This window comes from Trachypithecus francoisi, unplaced genomic scaffold, assembly GCF_009764315.1.
Source record: "Trachypithecus francoisi isolate TF-2019V2 unplaced genomic scaffold, Tfra_2.0 Lachesis_group17, whole genome shotgun sequence".
Classification (NCBI taxonomy): domain Eukaryota; kingdom Metazoa; phylum Chordata; class Mammalia; order Primates; family Cercopithecidae; genus Trachypithecus; species Trachypithecus francoisi.
In genome coordinates this window covers 41,745,011-41,767,697 of record NW_022681462.1, presented here as the reverse complement: position 1 = coordinate 41,767,697, position 22,687 = coordinate 41,745,011, and the positions used below count along the sequence as shown (strand labels likewise).

The following is a 22,687-nucleotide window of genomic DNA, read 5'->3' as shown; positions in this document are numbered from 1 at the left end:
AATATGATAAAAGAAGAGGCTGGGCCTTCTGACCTTAGTATTTGCCACTTGAAATCCTAAGTATATGTTTTGCATTTTTTGATTTTGAAATCTTTCTGTTAACCCCAAAATTTTATGGCAGGGAATATTTGTAACACTAAAAAGCCCTTTAGAAACATTTTGAACAATATAGGTTTATGGAAAAAATATATTCTTGTTTGTTTGGAAGACTTACTGGTTGGAGAGATTTCATTAGTACTTGTCATTGCACACGATTTGAATGGGAAACCTATATACTTATCAGAAAATTAACTTTTCATGCTTTAATTGTCCTTATTTTAGGATTGGATGGAACGCTGGGTTGACGATGCGTTTTGGAGCTTCCTTTTTTCTCTTATCCTTGTTGTAATCATGTTTTTGTGGAGACCATCAGCAAACAATCAGAGGTACCTAACATAGGACGGTTCAGGTCGGCAAGGATTTGTTGATCACTTTCTGTAGTGTCAAGAACACGTTTATAGAAACCGGGGGAGTAGTCCTTGCTTTTAAGGAGTATACAGTCAAGTAGGGAGATAAGCAAAACAAATGCAAGACAGTGAAAAAAGAGACGTATAGACTAGTCCAGGGAGAGATGGAAGAGGGTTGAGGAAGACTTCCTGAAAGACAGTGCTTATATTACACCTTGAGGAAAGGAATAGGATAGTGAATGACTGAACTGGGAAAGTATGTCCATTTTCTGGGGGTGGTGGGAAAGACATGAGATCCTTTGGAGGCCAGTGAGACAGGCAGTTTGGTTAATACCGCATACTCCTATTGGAGGGAGATCAAGCTGGAAGGGAGAAGTATGACCAAAATGACAAAAGACTTCAGTGTCAAGTTCAGAAAGTTGTACTTGAGACTGCATGTGATGGGAAGCCTCAGCTTCCTTGCTTTATCCCTTTGCCCCAAGGAAAGAACTTAAGTTCTTGTCCAACCTTTAGGAAAAAATTAAAAAGTATGTACAGATTCAACATCCCAAATCCAGAATGCTCCAAAATCCAAAACTTTTTGAGTACGAACAGGATACTCAAAGGAAGTGCTCATTGGAACATTTTGAATTTCAGATTTTCAGATTTTCAGATTTGGGATGCTCAACTGGTAAGGATAATGCAAATATTCCAAAATCTAAAACATCCAAAACTCAAAACACTTCTGGTCTCAAGCATTTTGCATAAAGGCTACTTAACCTGTATCAGTGTGTGTTTTTCCTGTCCTTTTTAAAATTATACAGTAATACATATATATACACACACACACACATATACATATACATAATACATACTGTTATGTACCTTCCTGTTTAAGGTCACGCCTGTCATCCCAGCACTTTGGGAGACCAAGGTGGGTGTATCACTTGAGCCCAGGAATTCAAGACCAGCCTGGGCAACAAGGCGAAACCACGTCTCTGCAAAAACAACACAAAAATTATCTGGGTGTGGTGGTATGTGCCTGTACTCCCACCTACTTGGGAGGCTGAGGTAGGAGGATGGCCTGAGCCCAGGAGGTAGAGGTTGCAGTGAACTGAGATCATGCCACTGCTACTGCACTCCATTTTGGGCAACAGAGCCAGACACTGTCTCAAAAAAGAAAAAAAATCTGTCTTTCCATATCAGCATATATAGATCTACCACGTTACTTTTAAAGGCTTAATGGCATTTCATAACATGAATGTAATATAATTTATATAAGCAGTCCCTGGTTATTAGACATTTTGTTTAAAAAATAGATTTTTGCTATTAATAATGTTTTCAGAATGCTGTTGGACATCATCTTGGCAAACTTTTGTTAGTGCAATGTAAGGTAAATGAATTTTTACTTTTAATGGCTATTGCCAAATGACCCTCCAGAGAGGTTGTCTTGATTCATGCTTTATCAGCAGTATTTTGATCTTATCACATAGGAAATGTGGCCCATTCAGTGGGCTTTATTTTCGCCAATCAGATTGGCAACTTTTCTTTTTTTAGGGAATAAACTGACAAGAGGTGGGCAGAGAGGTAAACCTGACGTGGAGAAAGGAACAGCAGAAAGTTCCCTTCCCTCAACATTAAATATTGCAAAATTGCTTTGCAGAAAGATTTTACCCACTTAGGCTTTTACAAACAGGGTTTGAGAGCTCCAGTTTCACAATTTCTTCATAATGATTTTAGCTAATTTGAAAGTAAAATAATTACGTTTTCATTATTTTAAAGTATAAGAAAAATTTTAAATGTAGATTTTTTATACAATGGGTTTTAGATATAAACTGAAAATTGAACAAGTTTAAACATACTAGTAAAACTATTCCTTGTTTTTGCTATAGATATGCCTTCATGCCCTTAATAGATGATTCTGATGATGAAATTGAGGAATTCATGGTAACTTCTGAAAATTTAAGTGAGTAATATGTTTTCTTTTTAAATGACCATTGTACATATTGTAACAGAAATATTGTACCTTTACCCATGATGCATGGTCACCTACATTGTTTTCTTCCTGTAAAATATTTTCAAAACTTTTATCTTCAGAAACCTTATTTTGGTAGACAGTAACAAAAAGAAAGGTCAGTGATGAAATTTTCAAGACTTGTAGTTTGAGCTTTTGTTACTCGGTTGAGCTTGTTACTCATTTCGTAAAATGTTGAAATGGTTACATTGTTTTTCATAAGAATGGTTTGATGTATATTGTGCTTAGCTGCTAAATAATGTTCATCTTGATTGCTAAGTTTCTTTGAGCTGTATCTTTTTAAAGTATGCACACCTGTAATTTCTGGTCATACTCAAAGCATTTGTACTTAGTTTTAATGGTATTTTCATTCTTTCTATTCTACATAGCATTTTATCATTTTATTAATTTTATTATAATCTAATTAAGCGTCTGTTAAGGCAACATCAATAAGTAACTCAGATGTTGAGGGTAATTTTATCTTTGTTTCATTTTTTTGTCCTCTTTTGCTTCTCTTAGTAACGTTCTTTTTCACTTTTTGTTTTGGTTCTCTAATACATCAATGAAATAGAAAGCAGGAAAATAAATAGAAAAAAAATCATCAAATCTGAAAGTAATTACTTTGAAAAGATTAGTGAAGAGTGGCTCAACCTCTAGCTACACTAAACCAGAAATAAAGAGAAACTACAGTGGACCCTTGAACAATGTAGGGTTAGGGGCGCCAACCTCCTGAGCAGTTCCACATCTACTTATAACTTCTGACTCTCCCAAACTTCACTACTGATAGCCAACTGTCGACCAGAAGCCTTACCGTTAACATAGTTATCCCATATTTTGTATGTTATATGTATTTTATACTGTATTCTTACAATAAAGTAGGTAGAGCAAAGTAAATGTTACTAGGTAAAGGAAAGGGGAGGCAGGAAAGGCAGACATATATGGTGTAACTTTTATTGAAAAAAACTTGCATGTAGGTGGACCTGAGCAGTTCAAACCCATATGATTCAAAGGTCAACTGTAGTACAGTAAGACAAACTTCTAATGTTGGAAATGATAGAGAGGACATTACTATGGTAAAAAAGGTAAATAAGGGAATATTATGAACAACTTTATAGTAATAAATTGGGCAATCTGGATGACGCAGACAAGTTCATTGAAAAATACATATAACAACCCAATCTTACTTCTAACCCTGTGCCACTAAGTCTGAATAGCTCTGATCTATTATAATTTATTTTATTTTATTTTAAAATCTTCCTGTAAAGTACCAGGCCCAAATGGATTCACTAGTGAGTTCTTTCAAATACTTAAGGAAGAAATATTCTAATTTTACACGAAATCTTTAGAATGTGAAGGAGGTGGGAGTACTTAAAAGGCCAATAGAACTGAAGTGTCAAAGTCTAACAGACATTACAAGAAAAAATTATAGACTAAAAATTATAGACCAATATATCATTAATGATTGGGCATACAAAAATTCTTTAAAAATATTAGCAAATACAATCTAGCAAAACAGAAAGACAATCATAATCCAGTGGACTTTATCCCAGGGTTGCGAGGCTGTTTTAACATTGCGAAAATCAGTCAGTATAATTCATCATATTAAAATAGTACAAATAAGACTGGGTGCTGTGGCTCACGCCTGTAATCCCAGCACTTTGGGAGACCAAGGCAGGCAAATCACCTGAGGTCAGGAGTTTGAGACCAGCCTGGCCAACATGGCAAAACCCCCTCTTAACTAAAAATACAAAAATTATCCGGGCGTGGTGGTGTGTGCCTATAATCCCAGCTACTCAGGAGGTGGAGACAGGAGAATCACATGAACCCAGGAGGCAGAGTTTGCAGTGAGCCAAGCCACTGCACTCCAGCCTGGACGACAGAACAAGACTCTGTCTCTAAATAAATAAATAAATAAAATAGTGCAAATAAAAGAAGAAAGAAGAAAAAAATGACTTAAGTATCTCAAGTGGGTACAAATAACAAAAGCCTCAGCAAACCAATTGTAAAATGGTATGAAAGCACTCCACAGTTAAATTCTATTTAATGGTGAAATAGTGAACACTTTCTTCTCAAGATTAGGGATAAAGTATGAGGGTATGTACATACCACTTTGATTCTGCGTTGTTTGGGAGGTCCTACCCAGTGCAGAGAGGCAAAACAGAACTCCAAAGAATGTAAAAGAACATGTGGAAAGGAGGAAGTAAAACTGTTTATTCGCAGGCAAAAGGTTGTGTATGGAAAATCCCAAGGAGTCTACAGAAAAGAGAAAGTACAGTAGAACTAATACGTGACTGTGACAGTCATAGGGTATGGTCCAATGTACAGAAATCAATTGTTTTTCTGCATATTAACTGAAAACAATTGAAGGTGAAGTTTAAAATGTTATTTACCATACCTTCGAAAGTAAAATACTTAGAATAAGTTTAATCAAAAATGTGTAAAACCTCTGCAATGAAGACTATAAAACAATGCAGAGATAATTTTTAGAATAAGTAAATGTAGAGATAGAACATGTGTCTGAATTGGAACTCTCAGTATTAAGCTGTCAGTTTCCCAGTCTGATAAATAGATTCAGTGCAATTCCAATTATAATTCTAGTTGACTTTAAAAAAATACTAAAAGTTGCTTCTAAAATGTACATGGGCTGGGCGCGGTGGCTCAAGCCTGTAATCCCAGCACTTTGGGAGGCCGAGACGGGCGGATCATTAGGTCAGGAGATCGAGACCATCCTGGCTAACACAGTGAAACCCCGTCTCTACTAAAAAAATACAAAAAAATTAGCCGGGCGAGGTGGTGGGCGCCTGTAGTCCCAGCTACTCGGGAGGCTGAGGCAGGAGAATGGCGTGAACCCGGGAGGCGGAGCTTGCAGTGAGCTGAGATCCGGCCACTGCACTCCAGCCTGGGCGGCAGAGCGAGACTCTGTCTCAAAAAAAAAAAAAAAATGTACATGGAAAAGCTAAAGACCTAGAAGATCCTTAACATTCTTGTAGTTACAACATGGATGAACCTTGAAAACATTATGTTAAGTGAAAGAAGCCAATCACAAAAGACCACATACTGTATAATTTTGTTTATATGAAAGGTCCAGAATAGACAAGTCCATAGAGGCGGAAAGTAGATCAGTGTTTGTCAGAGGTTAGAGGAGGGGGAAAGTAGGGACTGACTGCTAATGGGTTTGGGGTTTCTCTGTGTGGTGATGAAAATTTCCCTAAATTGGATGGTGGTAAATATCTCAAATCTCTGTGAATATCTCAAAATCTAACTGTACTTCAATATGGTATGTGAATTATCTCTCAATAAAATAAAATTAGTTGATTTATACTGATTTCAAGACATAATTATTTCAGATTACAGCAATCCAGACAGTGTGGTATTGGCATAAGGATAGAGAAATCCATCAAGGTAGTAAAATAGAGTCCAGGAATAAACCCATGCACATGTGGTCAGTTGATTTTTGACAAAGGCACCAAGGCTTACATGAAGAAAGGATAGTCTTTTTAATAAATAGTACTGGAACAACTGGATAAATGTGTAGAAAAAAAAATCATCTAGACTTTTGCTGGACATCTCACAATCATTAATTCAAGATGGATTACAGGTACCTAATGGAAAAGCTTCAACTGTTACTCTTCTAGAAGAAAACGGGAAAATATTTTAATGACGCTGGATGGGCTGATTTCTTAGGACACAAAAAACAGTAACCATTAAATTAAAAAATGAGACTTTATAAATATTAAAAATCTATGCTCATCAGGAAGAATTTAAGAAAATAAGAAGGCTAGCTACAGTGGGAGATAAAATATTCTCAATATATATATATCTGACAAAGGGCTTACATCCAGAATATAAGTGGAATTCCTGTAAATCAATAAATGATAACCTATGTTGCAAAAAATGAGCAGAAGACTTGTGTAGACACTTCAAAGAAGACATAGGAATGGCCAATAAACCCATTAAAAGGTGCTCAATATAATCAGTCATCAGGGAAATGCAAATTAAGACCATAATGAGCTGCTACCACACATCTGCTAGCATGGTTAAAATTAAAAAGTCTAATAGCGCCGAGCATGGTGGCTCATACCTGTAATCCCAGCACTTTGGGAGGCCGAGGCGGGCAGATCACCTGAGGTCAGGAGTTCGAGACCAACCTGGCCAACATGACGAAACCCCGCCTCTACTGAAAATACAAAAATTAGCTGGGTGTGGTGGTGCACACCTGTAATCCCAGCTACTTGGGAGGCTGAGGCAGGAGAATCGCTTGAACCCAGGAGATAGTGAGTACACCATTGTACTGTAGCCTAGGTGATAGAATGAGACTGTCTGTCCAAAAAAAAAAGATTAAAAAAAGTCTGATAGCATGAACTATTGGAGAGGATGTGGAACAGCTGGCTCTCTCATACAGTACTTGAAGGAATGTAAAATAGCACGACCTCTTTAGAAAGCAATGTGACAGCTTCTTACAAAGTTAAGTATATACCTACCATACAGTCCAGCTGTTCCACTCTTAAGGTTTTTAGCCAGAAAAATGAAGCAGATGTCTACAGAAACACAATAATGTTTACAGCAGCTTTATTCTTTTTTTTTTTTTTTGAGACGAAGTCTTGCTCTGTCACCCAGGCTGGAGTGCAGTGGCCGGATCTCAGCTCACTGCAAGCTCTGCCTCCCGGGTTTACGCCATTCTCCTGCCTCAGCCTCCCGAGTAGCTGGGACTACAGGCGCCCGCCACCTCGCCCAGCTAGTTTTTTGTATTTTTAGTAGAGAGGGGGTTTCACCGTGTTAGCCAGGATGGTCTCGATCTCCTGACCTCGTGATCCTCCCGTCTCGGCCTCCCAAAGTGCTGGGATTACAGGCTTGAGCCACCGCGCCCAGCCCCGTTTTTTGTATTTTTAGTAGAGACGGGGCTTCACTGTGTTAGCCAGGATGGTCTCGAACTCCTGACCTCGTGATCCACTCGTTTCGGCCTCCCAAAGTGCTGGGATTACAGGCTTGAGCCACCGCGCCCGGCCCAGCAGCTTTATTCTTAATAGTCCCAAACTGGAAATAACACAATTATCTATGAACAAGTGAAAAGATAAATTGTGGTATATCCATACAATGGAATACTTTTCAGTAATAAAAAGTAACCAACACTCCATAACATGACTAAATCTCAAAAATGTTTGTGTTGCATAAAAGTAGCCAAATACAAAAGTATGTAGACTCTATATACTGTGGTTCTATAAATGAAGTTCTGGAAAACAAACTATGATGATTATCTGAATCAGAGCAGTGGTTGCTTTTGGTGAGGTAGGGATTGACTGGAAAGGAACCTAAAGAACCTTCTGTGATAATGGAAATGTTAACTGTATTGATTAGCATGGCAGTTACTCAAGTGTATCTATTTGTCAGGTTTCTTCAGACTGTACACTTAAAATTTGTAATATATATATGTGTGTATATATAGATGCACACTTCAGTGTTTAAAACTCACCGTATTCCCCTTCTAAGAGAAAGGTTGGGGTTTCAAACATCCCAGGAAAACATTTTTGGATTGAGGAACCTCATTTTTATTTTTTACAACAGCTTATAATTGTCCTAGTTTATGGAGAAGCAATATTTGCAAATGAGTGTAATAACAAAAGTGACTACTTTACTGAACATAGATAGAGTGTCAGGCATTTTATATGTGCTGACTTGTTCAGTGGTCACTAGAACTCTATGAGGTAGAAATTATTATCTCCAGTTTATAGTCAGAAACACTAAGTCACAGGAAATTGTTTCGCCCAGGATTTCAGTGAGGCAGTCTAGTTCCAGGATGCAGGCACTTAGCCTTTGCTCCATTGAAACTGCAAACATATGGAAGAGCCTTGGTCAAATAGGAAAGGAATCTTGTTCTTTTTTTTTTTTTTTGACGAGTCTCTCTCTGTTGCCCAGGGCTGGAGTGCAGAGGCTTGATCCCAGCTCACTGCAAGCTCCGCCTCCCGGGTTTAGGCCATTCTCCTGCTTCAGCCTCCTGAGTAGCTGGGACTACAGGCACCCGACACCACGCCCAGCTAGTTTCTGTTTTTGTATTTTTTAGTAGAGACGGGGTTTCACCGTGTTAGCCAGGATGGTCTCGATCTCCTGACCTCGTGATCCTCCTGTCTCGGCCTCCCAAAGTGCTGGGATTACAGGCTTGAGCCACTGCGCCCAGCAGAAATCTTGTTCTTTCCGATCTTCTTTATGCCATCCATACACGCATTTCAAAATTTGTACATCAGGGATGTAAAGCATACCCAAAGATGTGTTTTGTTCTTGAATATACCATGAATCCTGAAGATTTTTAAATCCATAAACTTTAAAATAATTGCAATTAAGGAAATATGTATGCATGTATACTTGTTTGTTTAAACTCCTCTAAAACTAGGATTCAAACAAGAAACTTGAGAACCTGGTGGTTCTGACAAATAATTTTCAAAAATCTGTGAACTTTTTTCATATATCTTTCCTACATTCCCAAATGGTAAATCCAGCATTCTGCCTAAAGTTTCCATTATTAACCCCCCATTTCTAAAAAGATGTAATTTTTTTATTAGGTTATTAAATTTCTAAAGGAAAATATTTTGTGGTTTTATATATATGTTTATAATGTCTCTCGTAGCCGAAGGAATAAAATTAAGAGCCTCAAAATCAGTTTCCAATGGAACAGCTAAGCCTGCCACTTCTGAGAACTTTGTGAGTATGGTATATATTTAGTACAATCTTAGTCTTCCTTAGTCTTCACTACTGTAGAGAGCTATACGAGTGTCATATTCATCGACTCTCAGAAGAACAGTTTTTACTAAGGTTTTTTTGTTGTTACAAAAATTAGCGTTGCCAGGTAGCAATCCTGGTTGTCTATCACTGAAATACCTTTGTTGTACATCTCACTTCTTACCTGCTGTTCCTAGGCCAGCAGCATGAGCATCATCTGGGAACTTGTTTGTTTGTTTGTTTGTTTGAGATGGAGTCTCGCTCTGTCGCCCAGGCTGGAGTGCAGTGGTGCAATATCGGCTCACTGCAAGCTCCCGGGTTCACACCATTCTCCTGCCTCAGCCTCCCGAGTAGCTGGGACTACAGGCACCCCCCACCACGCCCAGCTAATTCTTTTTGTGTTTTTAGTAGAGACGGAGTTTCGCCATGTTAGCCAGGATGGTCTACATCTCCTAACTTGTGATCCGCCCGCCTCAGCCCTGACAAAGTGCGGGGATTACAGGCGTGAGCCACTGTGCCTGGCCCATCTGGGAACTTGTTAGGGATGCAGAGTCTCAGGCCTACCCCAGACACTCCTGAATTGGAATCTGCTTTTCGAAAAGATTCCATAGGCTGTTCATCTGCACTTTCGAGATGAGAAAGCTTTGTTCCAATAAAAGCTTGTGTTAACTTTTCAGCATATGAAAGTGATTTTTGAAGCCATTTTAAATAACATTTGTTATTTGTTGGTAAAGAACTTTATGTGTTACCTACATGGTTACCAAAATTAACAGATTTTTATTTGAAGTGGGAAGCTTGAATAAAATTGTAAAACATTGGGCAGAGATGAGCTAAAAAATATTTTCTGCGTGTTATTTATGCATAAGAATGTTTTTGAAGACAGCGATGTAAAATGGAAATGTCTATCATATAGTTTTATACGTTTCTTACAGCTATATGTGCTGTGGTTAATACTATGTAAAAATTTATGTATGCATATATAAGTTCTGACAGGATAGATAATATGTGAAGACTTTTTTATCTGTTAGATTTGGCAAATTCTCTAACAGATTAGACAGATGGATAGCTAAACAGGATAGATTAGATAAAATAGATTGGAGGGATGGATAGAAAGGATGAATGGATAGATAGATAGATAGATAGATAGATAGATAGATAGATAGATAAAGATAGACAGACAGATAGCTACCTCAGCCGACCTGCTTTCCTTTTCTTGCCTCCTGTAGGGAGATGAGCATAAATACAAGTGATACAAATAAATAGGCTTTTCTAGTTAGAATATTTGAGGTCAGGCACGGTGGCTAAAGCCTGTGATCGCAGCACTTTGGGAGGCTGAGGCAGGCAGGTTGCTTGAGCTCAGGAGTTCAAGACCAGCCTGGGCAACATGGTGAAACCCCATCTCTACTAAAAATACAAAAATTAGCTGGGTGTGGTGGCGTGTGCCTGTAATCCCAGCTACTCGGGAGGCTGAGGCAGGAGAATTGCTTGAACCCGGGAGGCGGAGGTTGCAGTGAGCCAAGATCGTACCACTGCACTCCAGCCTGGGCAACAGAGTCAGACTCTGTCTCAAAAAAAAAAGAGAGAATATTTGTATTATCATTTTTTTCTTTTATAAATTCATTATATAAGAACTTGAACAAATTAGGAGGCATAATGAGTATGGCAAAGCAAAAATTCATTATCCTTGGTATTTTCTATCTTACAAATGAACTTTGTGTTTTTACTGTGATTTCTCAGGACAAAAAAAATAATACTTCATACATCCAACTAAAACCAAGAAGTATAAAAATCTGAAATCCAATTTTTGCGTGTGTAAGAAAACAGTGGCATAATTTCTGTATGGCATGAGTGCCAACTTAAGACATATGTAGAAACTAAAAGAATATCAGATATTTACATTTAAACACTTAAGTTTTACATATATTCTGTTTTAAAAATTCTGCTGTCAGGTGATATTAAGCAAATGCTAAGTATAAATATTTCTGCAGGATGAAGATTTGAAATGGGTAGAAGAAAATATTCCCTCTTCATTCACAGATATGTAAGTATCTTCTCTTACAGTTTGATTCTAAATTTTACACTATAGTTTAAAAGGGATCGTTCTCATCCTTTGTGATGTGCTTTTTGAACCTCATACTTCCATATACTTGGGTAAGCCCCTACCACCAGTACATGGCCCGTACAGAACTACAAAGAAAACAAAACCCTGGATTGTTTCGTTCTTCACTGTACAGCAACCATTTTAAAACTAGTGGCCTCTAACCAGCTCTAGCTTTTTCTGATCTGCCGTTACCAGGATCATTTCATTTTTTATCTGTTATGGAAAATGTCAAACGTATGTAAACTTTTTTTTTTTTTTAAGGTAACCACAGTACCATGTGTTGTGAGGAAGCTTTTGGAGGAAAAACATGAGTATAGGAATCCCCTCTGGAAACTTTGAGCTCTTCAGGATCCTTTTTATCTATGTCCCGTTTGACACAAGAATTCCAGATAGCTGTTTCCATAGTAATTAATAGAATAGCCAAGTATGATAACATTTTTTTACATATTGATCTTTCCCTTCCTAGCCCCCATCTGGTTTCTGTTTAGATAGTTTCTGTGTAGTATGATATTCCTTTTGCCTGAAGAATTGCCGTTACATTTCTTTCTTGTAGTGCAGGTATGCTGGTAGTGAATCTGTCAGATTTTTGTTTGTCTGAAAAAGTCTTTGTTTCACCTTTATTGAAGATATTTTTGTGGGAATATAATTCTTTGTTGACCTTTTTTTTCTTTCAACACTTAAAAGGTTGGTCACTTGAATGTCTTCTGGCTTTCATAGTTTCAGAAAGATGTCTGCTTCAGTTCTTTGTTCCACCACATGTTATATGGATTTTATTTGTGTGGGTTGAGGTTTTTTTGGGGTGTCAAGGGCAGGGAAATTGGCTGTCTTCAGGATTTTCTCTTTATCTTTAGTTTTCATCATTATGAATATGATGATTCTAGGTATGCATGGGCATATATTTTCCTTTCTCTTGGCTGTATACCTAAAGTGGAATTGCTAGATCATATGGTAACTCTATGTTTAACATTTTGAGGAAGTGCCAAGCTGTTTTTCAAAGCAGCTGCATTATTTTACAATCCTATCAGCAATATATGAGAGTCCCATCTTCTCCACATTTTTTGTTAACACTTATTATTGTCCACCTTTTTGATTTTAGCTCTTAGTGACTATGAAGTGATATGTCATTGCACTTATGAGTTACTGGAATTCAAACTGCCTTGTTGGGGAACTAGTGTTAAAATTTAACTATGGAATTCAGACTGCCTTGTTGGGGGACTAGTGTTATTTAACTGTGGAATTCAAACTGCCTTATTGGGGACTAGTGTTATTTAAACTGTGGTAACTGAAATTAATGTATAAATAGTCTATGCAAAGTAAGAACTGCCTATTCATTATGAAACTAACAATACACTGTTATACTTTATTTTAGCAGTCAGAAAAGGAAAATATGGGTGTATATATGCTTTTATATTTACCCATGTGTTACTATTTCTTCTTTCTTTCCTCTATATGTGAGCTAAGACCTTCCTCCTATACGTCTTTCTTTAGTATTTCTTTTTTTTTTTTTTTTTTTTTTTTTTTTTTTTTGAAGCGGAGTCTCGCTCTGTCGCCCGGACTGGAGTGCAGTGGCCGGATCTCAGCTCACTGCAAGCTCCGCCTCCCGGGTTTACGCCATTCTCCTGCCTCAGCCTCCCGAGTAGCTGGGACTACAGGCGCCGCCACCTCGCCCGGCTAGTTTTGTATTTTTAGTAGAGACGGGGTTTCACTGTGTTAGCCAGGATGGTCTCGATCTCCTGACCTCGTGATCCGCCCGTCTCGGCCTCCCAAAGTGCTGGGATTACAGGCTTGAGCCACCGCGCCCGGCCTAGTATTTCTTATAGGATAGGTCTGCTGACAACAAATTCTCTCAATTTTATTTATGTGAAAATGTATTTACTTTGCCTTCCTTTTTAAAGGATAGTTTTGCTGGATGTAGAAATGTTGATTGACTTTTGTTTGAGCACTTCCAACATGTCTTTCCAATATCTTCTGGCTTTTGTTGTTTTCGAGGAGAAAGTAGTCATTAATTGTATTGTTCTGATGTGTGTGATGTGACATTTGTCTTTTGCTGTTTTTCTGATTTTTCCTTTACGTTTGGCTTTCTGCAGTGTGATATGCCTAGGTATGGTCTTTTTTTTTTTTTTTTTTTTTTTTTTGTCTATTCTCCTTGCGATTTGTGAGCTTCTCAGATCCATGTCCCTTGGTCATTTTCCAGTGCCTTCAGCTACTTTTTTTTTTTTTTTTTTTTTGAGACAGAGTCTTGCTCTGTCACCCAGGCTAGAGTGCAGTGCAGTGGCGTAATCTCAGCTCACTGCAGCCTCTGCCTCCTGGGTTCCAGCAATTCTCCTGCCTCAGCCTCCTGGGTAGCTGGGATTACAGGCAGGCACCACCACACCCAGCTAATTTTGTATTTTTAGTAGAGACGAGGTTTCACCATGTTGGCCAGGCTGGCCTTGAACTCCTGACCTCAGGTGATCTATCTGCCTCGGCCTTCCAGAGTGCTAGGATTGCAGGCATGAGCCCCTGCACCCGGCCAGCTACTTATTTTTGACCAGGTTTTGTCAGTGTTTTTTGTGGAAGGAATCATCTGACCTTTTCTGTCCACCTTTACTTGCTCTCTTGTATTGCAGTCACTTTCTCTGTGACCCTTTTTTCCTTCTTTCTTTGTTTCATTTTCTTTGTTGTTTTCCTACCACACATTAAGATTTCTGTTGAATTTATTGTCCCTTGGGTGCCTTGTAATTTTCTCCATCACTGGAATCATTTTTGCCTTTTTCTTTAACTTTTTTTCTGATTATGATTGATTCTTTGAATTTCTTCCTGCTTTGTTTTTATCTACTTCTGCTCTTGGTTTTTAGATTTCTTACTGTAGAATGCCGAGACCAGCTCAGTCAGGGAGACCCTAACCCAGCGGCGCTAGAGGAATTAAAGACACACACAGAAATACAGAGGTGTGAAGCGGGAAATCAGGGGTCTCACAGCCTTTAGAGCTGAGAACCCCGAACAGAGAGTGATCCACATATTTATTAACAGCAAACCAGTCATTAGCATTGTTTCTGTAGATATTAAATTAACTAAAAGTATCCCTTATGGGAAACGACAGGATGGGCCGAATTAAATGAAAAGGTTGGGCTAGTTAACTGCAGCAGGAACACGCCCTTAAAGACACAGATCACTCATGCTTTTGTTTGTGGCTTAAGAACGCCTTTAAGCAGTTTTCCCTGCTGGGCGGGCCAGGTGTTTTTTGCCCTCAGCGGGCCAGGTGTTTCTTGCCCTATTCTTGTAAACCCACAACCTTCCAGCTTGGATGTTAGGGCCATTATGAACATATCACAGTGCTGCAGAGATTTAGTTTATGGCCAGTCTTGGGGCCAGTTTATGGCCAGATTTTGGGGGACTTGCTCCCAACAGTAGAATGTTTTTAATGTTGCCAAATGTTCTTTTTAAGTTACTGTGTTTAATTTGGAGTATTGTGTGTTATAACTATAGTTTTCTTCTACTGTAAAATGTTGTGATTTTCATTTTCCTTCTTTTTTCTTTCCTGCACTATTATATGGAATTGATTTTGGTTTTCCCATTCTGAGAGATTTTATGATGAAGGTTCCCGGTTTGAGTGCCTTTTTCCATCAGTACACCTGAATTGTGGTTTCTTTTATGGATGACATTGATGGTATGGAGTAGGAGAGATTGGTGTTGTTTTGTTTTTCTTTTCTTTCTGCAGACCTTTCCATCCCCCCACCCCCCCACTTTTTACTGTCTTCTTTTTTTTTTTACTACGCTATCACATCTCCAAGGAATATTCCTCTTTTTTATGTATGATCCTTTCCTGAAAACAATGATCGTTCAAGGCTGCTACTTTTTGTCCCGCTCGATTTGAGCCCCTTCCGTGCAGCAGGGGCTGTGAACTTCTTCCAAGTCGCTGGTTTTATTCAGTCTGTTGGTACTAAGTGTTGGGCTTTTTTGGAGGAGTTGATTTTTGTCTGTGGTTGTCTGAGTCCTCCCACCCCTCTACTGTTTTTCCCAAAGTCTCTCAACCCTCTCTTTCCCCTACTGTCTGTACCCATGAGCTTGCAGTCACACCAGGGTATCTTTTGGGATTTGACATTTATTTCTCTATTTACATATAATTTCAAGTTTGTGGTGTTTTTCTGGTAATGCTGAAGGTATGTGTCTTTTGTGGTTTTGTTTACGATCCTTAGTAATTTTATGGTTTTTTGAAAAAGACTATATGGAGAGATTCAAATTAGGTGGCCACCACTATTTTCCAGATTTGGAAACTCACGACTAAGCATTTTAGAAGGAAATTATGTAAGCAGGCTTACCTCCTACTGTGCCATCACTTCTTGCTGGAAACCAATAAGGCTCCAATAAGGCTCTTTGCATGTGAGAAAGTCACCATTCGCTACTATTTTTTTTCTGTAGATAGAAATATCTTCTTGGTTATGAAAAATCCTTTGAAATATAGAAGATTAAACTGTTGTATTTGATGTCTTCGTGAACCATTTATGTGAAATGAGTAGAGCTGTATAATCTAAGATGATTTCCAAAATTTTAGGTTCTTGGGAACCTTTGCTTCTTCACTTACGAAAACTTTAACCCAAGAAATGTAGCCCAGTGCTATCCAAAATTAATGTACAATGTACATAGCAAGTTTAGTATTTAGACTTCAAACACAGAGAAAAGCCTTCCCCTTATACATCTGTGGAAATGGAACAAAAATTTTGTAAGTCATGGGACATTTTAAACAGATCATGAATAACCATCTGATATGTATTATGAGATATTGGTATGATATTCACTGTGAATTTCCTCATCTTCGATAACCCATGAAGGTGACATTAGCTTAGCTTATCTCCCTCTTTAATGCACTGAATCATTCTTAATAAGTTTTAAGTAGTCATTAACGTCACAGCAGGGACCATTGTTGATGTTGCTAGTGTTTAGCTCTAAACAAAGTGCCAAGCATGCAGCAGACTGCCTTCTGGTTCACCTTTCCTCTAACGCTGTCTTCTCCCCCATATTTTCCTTAATCGTATTATTCCAAACAGTCTACCTTGGCTCCTTCCTCACACCTAGTCAGTCTCCTGGCCCTCCTGGCTTCACCATGGACCGCACTGTAGATAGCATCTTCTGGAGCTGTGCATGGCTCTTTCGTGGCAGAACTTTGGCACTTGCACATTTCCTTCAGGTTCTCGTCCCTCAGACCTCTGTTGCACATTCAGACTGGATTAAACCTACTTAACATTCGTTACATTCTTTTTATCTATATTATCTTTGTTGAGCAAAAGTTCTGTTGTATGACTCTCTCTCTAGTACCCTTCACTGGCAGACATCCAGACAGTGGTCATAATGACACAGAAGTTAAGCAAATGCTGGATTCTGTAAATACCACCTTTCATAATGTGTTTACTCATAAGTGGGTTAAGTCTGCAACAGAATTTTTGGATCAACACATTTGTGTAATCATCACTCAGATCAAAAAAACAGAATAATGCTACTGCCCTAAAAAGCCCACTTCCCATTTCCCTTTCAAATCAGGAGCCCACTTTCCCAAAGGTCCTGCTGTCCTGAAGTCTACAACTGTAGATTACTTGTGTCAGTTTTTAAAATTGTATCCCTCAAGAGATCATCCATTTGCTTTGCTGTATAGTATTCCATTGTCTGAATAACCCACAGTTTACCCATTGGGTTGTTTTCAGTTGAGTGCTATTGAGAACAGCACTGCTGTGAAAACTCTCCTGCATGTCTGTCTGCGAGCGTAGGTGCTCCCTTCTGTCACCTGTGGATATCCAGGAGTGAGAATTGGTGAGCCATGGCATGTGCCTGTATTCGGCTTTTGTGGATACACTAGCCTTACTGTTAACATTATTACCTTTTTTCCCCTTTTATTTCAGAGCTCTTCCAGTGTTAGTGGATTCAGATGAGGTAAAATATATTTTTGCATATTTCCTTGGAGCTGATATTTTCACAAAGTAGAGAAGTATTTCAGAAAGAAGTTCTGAAAACTACTTTTTAAGATTATAAATTGAGCAGACAGAAAGATGCCATGAATTGATTTGTGGGTAAAGTTGGAAAGATTTATGGATAAAGTCCCCATTTCAAACAAGAACAAGATAATACTTATTGGTATGAAAGAAATGAAGGATTATTTTATGACATCTTGATTCTATGGTTTTCTGAAATCTTGTATATAGATAGGAGTTTAAAAGATTTTACGATGGCAGTTCGTCTAAGTTAATCTCTGATACTTGTAGACCTTTTGCTGAGATATTAAAGTTTCTATCTCATTTTCATTTACTAAGCAGGAAATTTGGATAGAGGATGTGGATTTAGGAAAGGTTTTGGGAAAAAAATTAGCTGTGGATCACATGGACATTGAGTTGTGGCACAAGGCAGGAAGAAATCTGAAATGTAAGAATTAAAGGCTGGATGCATGGAACATTAACTTTCAAAAAGGAGGAGTGTAGGGAAGTCAGTGGTAGCTAAGTAGTAACTTGTATGGAGGCTGTAGCACATAAGAGGAGCCAGAGCTGTATTCGCTGAAAGAGAAGGGAAATGATTTTGGCATCGGTCTGTTATCTGACTACTGGGACAGGAAGGTTTGAGAAGGCCTTACTGTAAAACAGTTAAACTTCAAGATTTATAACTCTATAGAAACATGTAGCATTACAGAAAGATCCATAACTCTACAGAAAGATGTAGAATGTAGATTAAAAGTAATTTAAATGCCCCTTTAGAAGTAATTTTATGCTACATCTTTCTGTAGAGTATTTAAAGTATTAGTAAATAATTCATCTGTAATTTCAGTAATACATTAATTTAGTAAAGTGAGGCCAATCTCTAGATGAGCTAGGCCTAAGAAATCCATTTTAGCTCCATTCCTGCCTCTCACTGGAGATTCTGAACTTGACATGTTTTCTAGATAGCAAGAAGTTGAAGTTTTCTGAACGTCTCAGCAGATAACTGACTATACATTATTGGAGAGTATGGATTATGTGGTTATTTTTTAATTTTTAAATTTTTTGTAAGGATGAGGTCTCACCGTGTTGCCCAGGCTGGTCCCAAACTCCTAGCATCAAGCAGTCTTCCCGCCTCGCCCTCCCAAAGTGCTGAGATTACAGGCATGAGTCACTGTACTTGGCCTTTTATTTTCTGTATCTGATATTTCCATGTATATTATGGAATATATTTACTTCCCCTAAATGTGGCTGTTGAAAGATTTGAAATTTTTTGTTAGGATTCTGGAAGTAGCATCAACATGTTGATACATACCTTCTCTTTTTTTCTTTAGGAAATCATGACCAGATCTGAAATGGCTGAAAAAATGTTCTCTTCAGAAAAGATAATGTGATTGGAACCCATATAAGTGAAATGTAGTTAAGTCTGAAGGACTATCCTTCATCAAGACTGAAAGCGAGCTTTGTTTTGATATTGCATAACAAATTTCTATTGTGTTATCTGGGAAGTCTGTGTATCAAAATGAAGAATTCAGGTGGTAGGAGGGTTCTGCAGTCCTTTTAAAGCTGACTCTTGAGTGTCAGTTGAATATCCATTAAATTGGATTTGGAAATAACCTGAGGAAAGTATTATGAGGGATCTGCACAGATGCCTCTTAGCTTACAGGTGGCAGGCCTGTGGGTTTGGGTTCTCCCTCTTTTCTCTGGAACATATGACAATTCCAGATTAAAGAAAAATGTTTTTTAATGAATACCCATGGTCTTTTTTCTAGTCACCTTTGAGGTAGATATTGTGATTTTCTGGAGTATAGTATATCCGTGTCTCTATGTCTTGGGTTTACTAGATGCAATAGTTCTTTTCTTTGACATTTGTACTGAAGTGATTTGATATTAAGTAAAACAGTTAATGTTTGAATATAGGCGTATTTATAGGTCCCCCCCCCCGCTTTATAAAAATCTGTACAAAGCCCTTGTTTGAGTCTCATCATGCACATCAAATCATGGAGTTAGGTCTTCTCTGAGCTCAGGGGAACACAAGTGCACAGAGAGATGTCTTGAGGGTCACTACCAAAGAATTACCCTCATTGTCCCTCACTCAGGCCATGTGTACGTGTGATGCTGCTGAGTCTGCTGGGGTGGGTGGTGGCCACATGGCTCCCCCAAAGCACTTCCTACCTGGCAAGCTGGGAGACCCATTACTGGTGAATTTTGTGGAAATTAGAACTGTATCTTTTACATAATCTTGGCATATTACATTTCATAATAAAAACATATATTTATTTGCATGCCACATCACTGTTGATTTTATAGTTTCTTAACCTTCAACCATGTTTTGTACCTTATTTCATTACATCATATATTTGTAATGTGTAATATGAAATCTTTTACTTTAATATCTTTTTTTAAAATGTAGAATGTTCTAAACTTGAAAGGCAATTGAATGTAGTATGATGAAAATGTGAATGTTTTGCTGCTTTCATGACCAAAGATACAGGGCTAGTGGACATATAGACTAGTAATTAAATCTAGAATCTTGTATGTCTTGTCTTTGAAGGAGTTCTAACCTTGTAATTGAGAATGACTTCAGAGAATTTTGATTAAGAAAATATTAAAATCTTAACTGGCACAAACACTCCAATTTTTTCCACTGTGAAGCCGCAAGCAAATTTTTTTCTTTTTTTTTCAAAAGCCTACCTTCTGAATTTATCTCTTGTTTACTCATTTCAGAGAGGGTAGTAAAGAAGATCTATTTCTGGTAGTCATATCTCTTGAAAGATATTGGCAAATGTGTTTTCAGTCGTGACCATGTGGAAAGTGAACAGTGTTGGCAAACATTACTGAGAAAATCATGCTTTTCAAGATGCCCTTGCTTTGGGATATCTTTCCTAGGGAGAAAAAAAAGTCTAATTTAACAATTGTGAATTCCGTTTCTTATTTCAGTTTCTGCTGCAGTAAAGGGTTCCCACCCACTACAGTTCCCAGCATTTATATTCTGTTGTATTCTCCCCTTAGTCCAGTAACATTTTTATCTAATACCCCACTCCCCAAGTTTTGAGACAGATTGACCCCCTATTCATTATGTGGCTCTAGTTGAATTTTAAGACTAGAATGTGGAATACTGGGCTTGCAAGCAGTAGGAGCTGCAAATCTGGTAGAGTGGGAGTGAGGAGTTAATGTTGAGTATGATAATAAGGGAAACTGCCTCTGACAGAACCTCAGTAATGTTTACCAAAACATATCTTTCTACAGCTGGTAGGATAAATGATGCTACCTCTGTAGCTCAGCTACAGGCTGTGGTGCAAACTTTTCTTCCATCCAGAGAAAGCAGAATTCCCTCCTAGTAGCCTCATCACAAATACTGTTTCTAGAAGGACATGTGCTATCTGTCACCTTCAGTAATATTTGTGCCATCTCTTGATGGCTGATGACCTGGATCGAGTATTTCTATGAAGGGCCTTCTTAGGCCCCTCACATACGCAAGAGGGGTGCTCTAGTGCCATAGTTCACAGGACAAACATCAGGAGAGGTTATACCTAGGGGTACTGAGCAGCTCATCATCCCTGCTTCTGCTCAAAGTTTCCTGAAACTGGCCATCAGGTCCTCTGAGGCACTCAAATCAGTTTACTTTTAGCATGCCCCCATCAGGATGGGTCTCCCTGTTAGTGAGGGAATCTGAGGATACGGGTCTGGTTTGATGTTTTTCTAGGCAAAATGCTTAAGTGTTCTGGTTATGCCATTCATATTAGATTCATATGATGTGTGAGATTTGCTTAAAAGGGAGTTTTCATGATTTGATTTAGATTAGTATTTAAATATCTGCTTTAGACAGCAATTAATTTTATTGCAAAAATAAGGAAAAACATGAATATGTGAATTTTTTAAGCTTGAGAGATGATAGAATATTCCCATATTTTTCTTGTAAAGAAAATAGTATTTTAACTTACACATTCTGTAGAAAATACCACCTTTTCCCCTTGTATTACAGTACAATGTTTACACTACTATACTGTCAAGCTGAAAGTATAAAAAATGTACATATACATTTTGATTTATATATCCTTTTCTTAAAAAAAATTTGAGTTTGTTGCACTAGGCTGTACATGACTAAAGTTGACAGATGCGATGCTAGATTTATAATCATTAGTTCTGGTACGTGTGTCTTTGTATGATTAAAGCATGTAATAAGCAATACAAAACACCAAGCCTTAGAAGAAGGTTAACATACTGGTTAAGCATATTGAATGTATGTAAGTGGCAAAACTGGATTTTTAAGGAACCATACGTTATAATATTGGAGCTCAGTACTGCGTGAAGAAACTTCTTTAAAACTAGGAAACCTTCATTTATTTGGGGAGAAATTTTAGGAGTTTAAGAAGTTGTATTTTTCTATTTTAAAAAGTTAAATTATTCTGTAATTTGGAAGAAGTTTCGTTGAATGTAGGACATAACTATTTGAAGGGTTTTCATTTGAAAAATTGATGTATTTTGTGCCTTAATATTTTGTTCTTTTAATAAAAATGCTCTGAAATTTTGAGTGATTCTTGATAGTATTTATTGGTGCTAGGTTATATAAATCTGTAGGACATACAGACATATATAGACTCCAGTAGCTGGCAGGACATAAAATTCTTAAAACAGGAGGCACAGCTAATCAAACATGGAAAAGTGTTCAACCTCACTGGTAGTAAAGAAATGCAAAACAAAAGATAGGGGATAGTTTAAAAAATCAAATTAACCTAAGTTTATACTGTGGTATATTTGTAAAATCCCTTTGCTTTCAAAGTCTGATGAAATGAGCACCCTTATTCATGATGGTAATATAGCTGATTCCTTTTTTGTGAAAAGTTCAACAATGTGTTTATAACCTTTGAATACTGTCAATTCTGGTGATGTTTTCAAAAAATGATTCAAAATACAGAATGAAGTTTCTGCACAAAAGTGTTTATTATAACATTAAAGTAGAAATAAAATTAGAGATAAACAATATCATAGTTAAGTGAATTATGGTTTAACCAGCTACTTTATGGGATATTGTCTAGCCATTAAATTATGAAGAATTTGTAATAAAAATACTTATAAGAACTGATGCAGCGGCACATATGTGAATGCTTGTCTGTAAAAATAAGGTAGAGCGACTTACTCTCATGGTTCAGAAAAAATGCATTATATCTTCCAACTTTTCTGTAACTTAATTATTATTTTGAAATAAAGATAATTAAAAAAAAAAAAAGTAGAGAAAGGATTCTGTAGAAAAGCACCGGAGTGGCACACATGGTTAGTGTTGAGGCTCAGCTAGGCTGTGGTCACAGCTTGATTTGAACCTTTCTTTTTTTTTTTTTTTTTTTTTTTTTGAGATGGAGTCTTGCTCTGTCGCCGGGGCTGGAGTGCAGTGGCCGGATCTCAGCTCACTGCAAGCTCCGCCTCCCGGGTTTACGCCATTCTCCTGCCTCAGCCTCCCGAGTAGCTGGGACTACAGGCGCCCGCCACCTCGCCCGGCTAG

The 22,687-nt window shown here is 37.8% G+C and overlaps 1 protein-coding gene across 4 annotated transcripts in view; it reads left to right on the top strand.

Moving 5' to 3' along the window:
- TMEM87B (transmembrane protein 87B) overlaps positions 1–21,721 on the top strand; it is a 69,073-nt gene extending 47,352 nt beyond the window's left edge. For 3 of the 4 annotated variants that reach the window (XM_033175465.1, XM_033175466.1, XM_033175464.1), the window contains 6 exons: positions 322–425; positions 2,318–2,391; positions 9,059–9,132; positions 11,139–11,191; positions 17,125–17,155; positions 18,522–21,721. In XM_033175465.1, the coding sequence (XP_033031356.1) occupies positions 322–425; positions 2,318–2,391; positions 9,059–9,132; positions 11,139–11,191; positions 17,125–17,155; positions 18,522–18,581 (396 nt within the window). In that variant the 3' untranslated portion in view covers positions 18,582–21,721. Of the gene's footprint in view, positions 1–321; positions 426–1,090; positions 1,117–2,317; positions 2,392–9,058; positions 9,133–11,138; positions 11,192–17,124; positions 17,156–18,521 lie in introns of those variants that run through there. The other variant, XR_004428251.1, reaches the window with a different exon arrangement.
- The last annotated feature ends 966 nt before the right edge of the window (positions 21,722–22,687 follow it).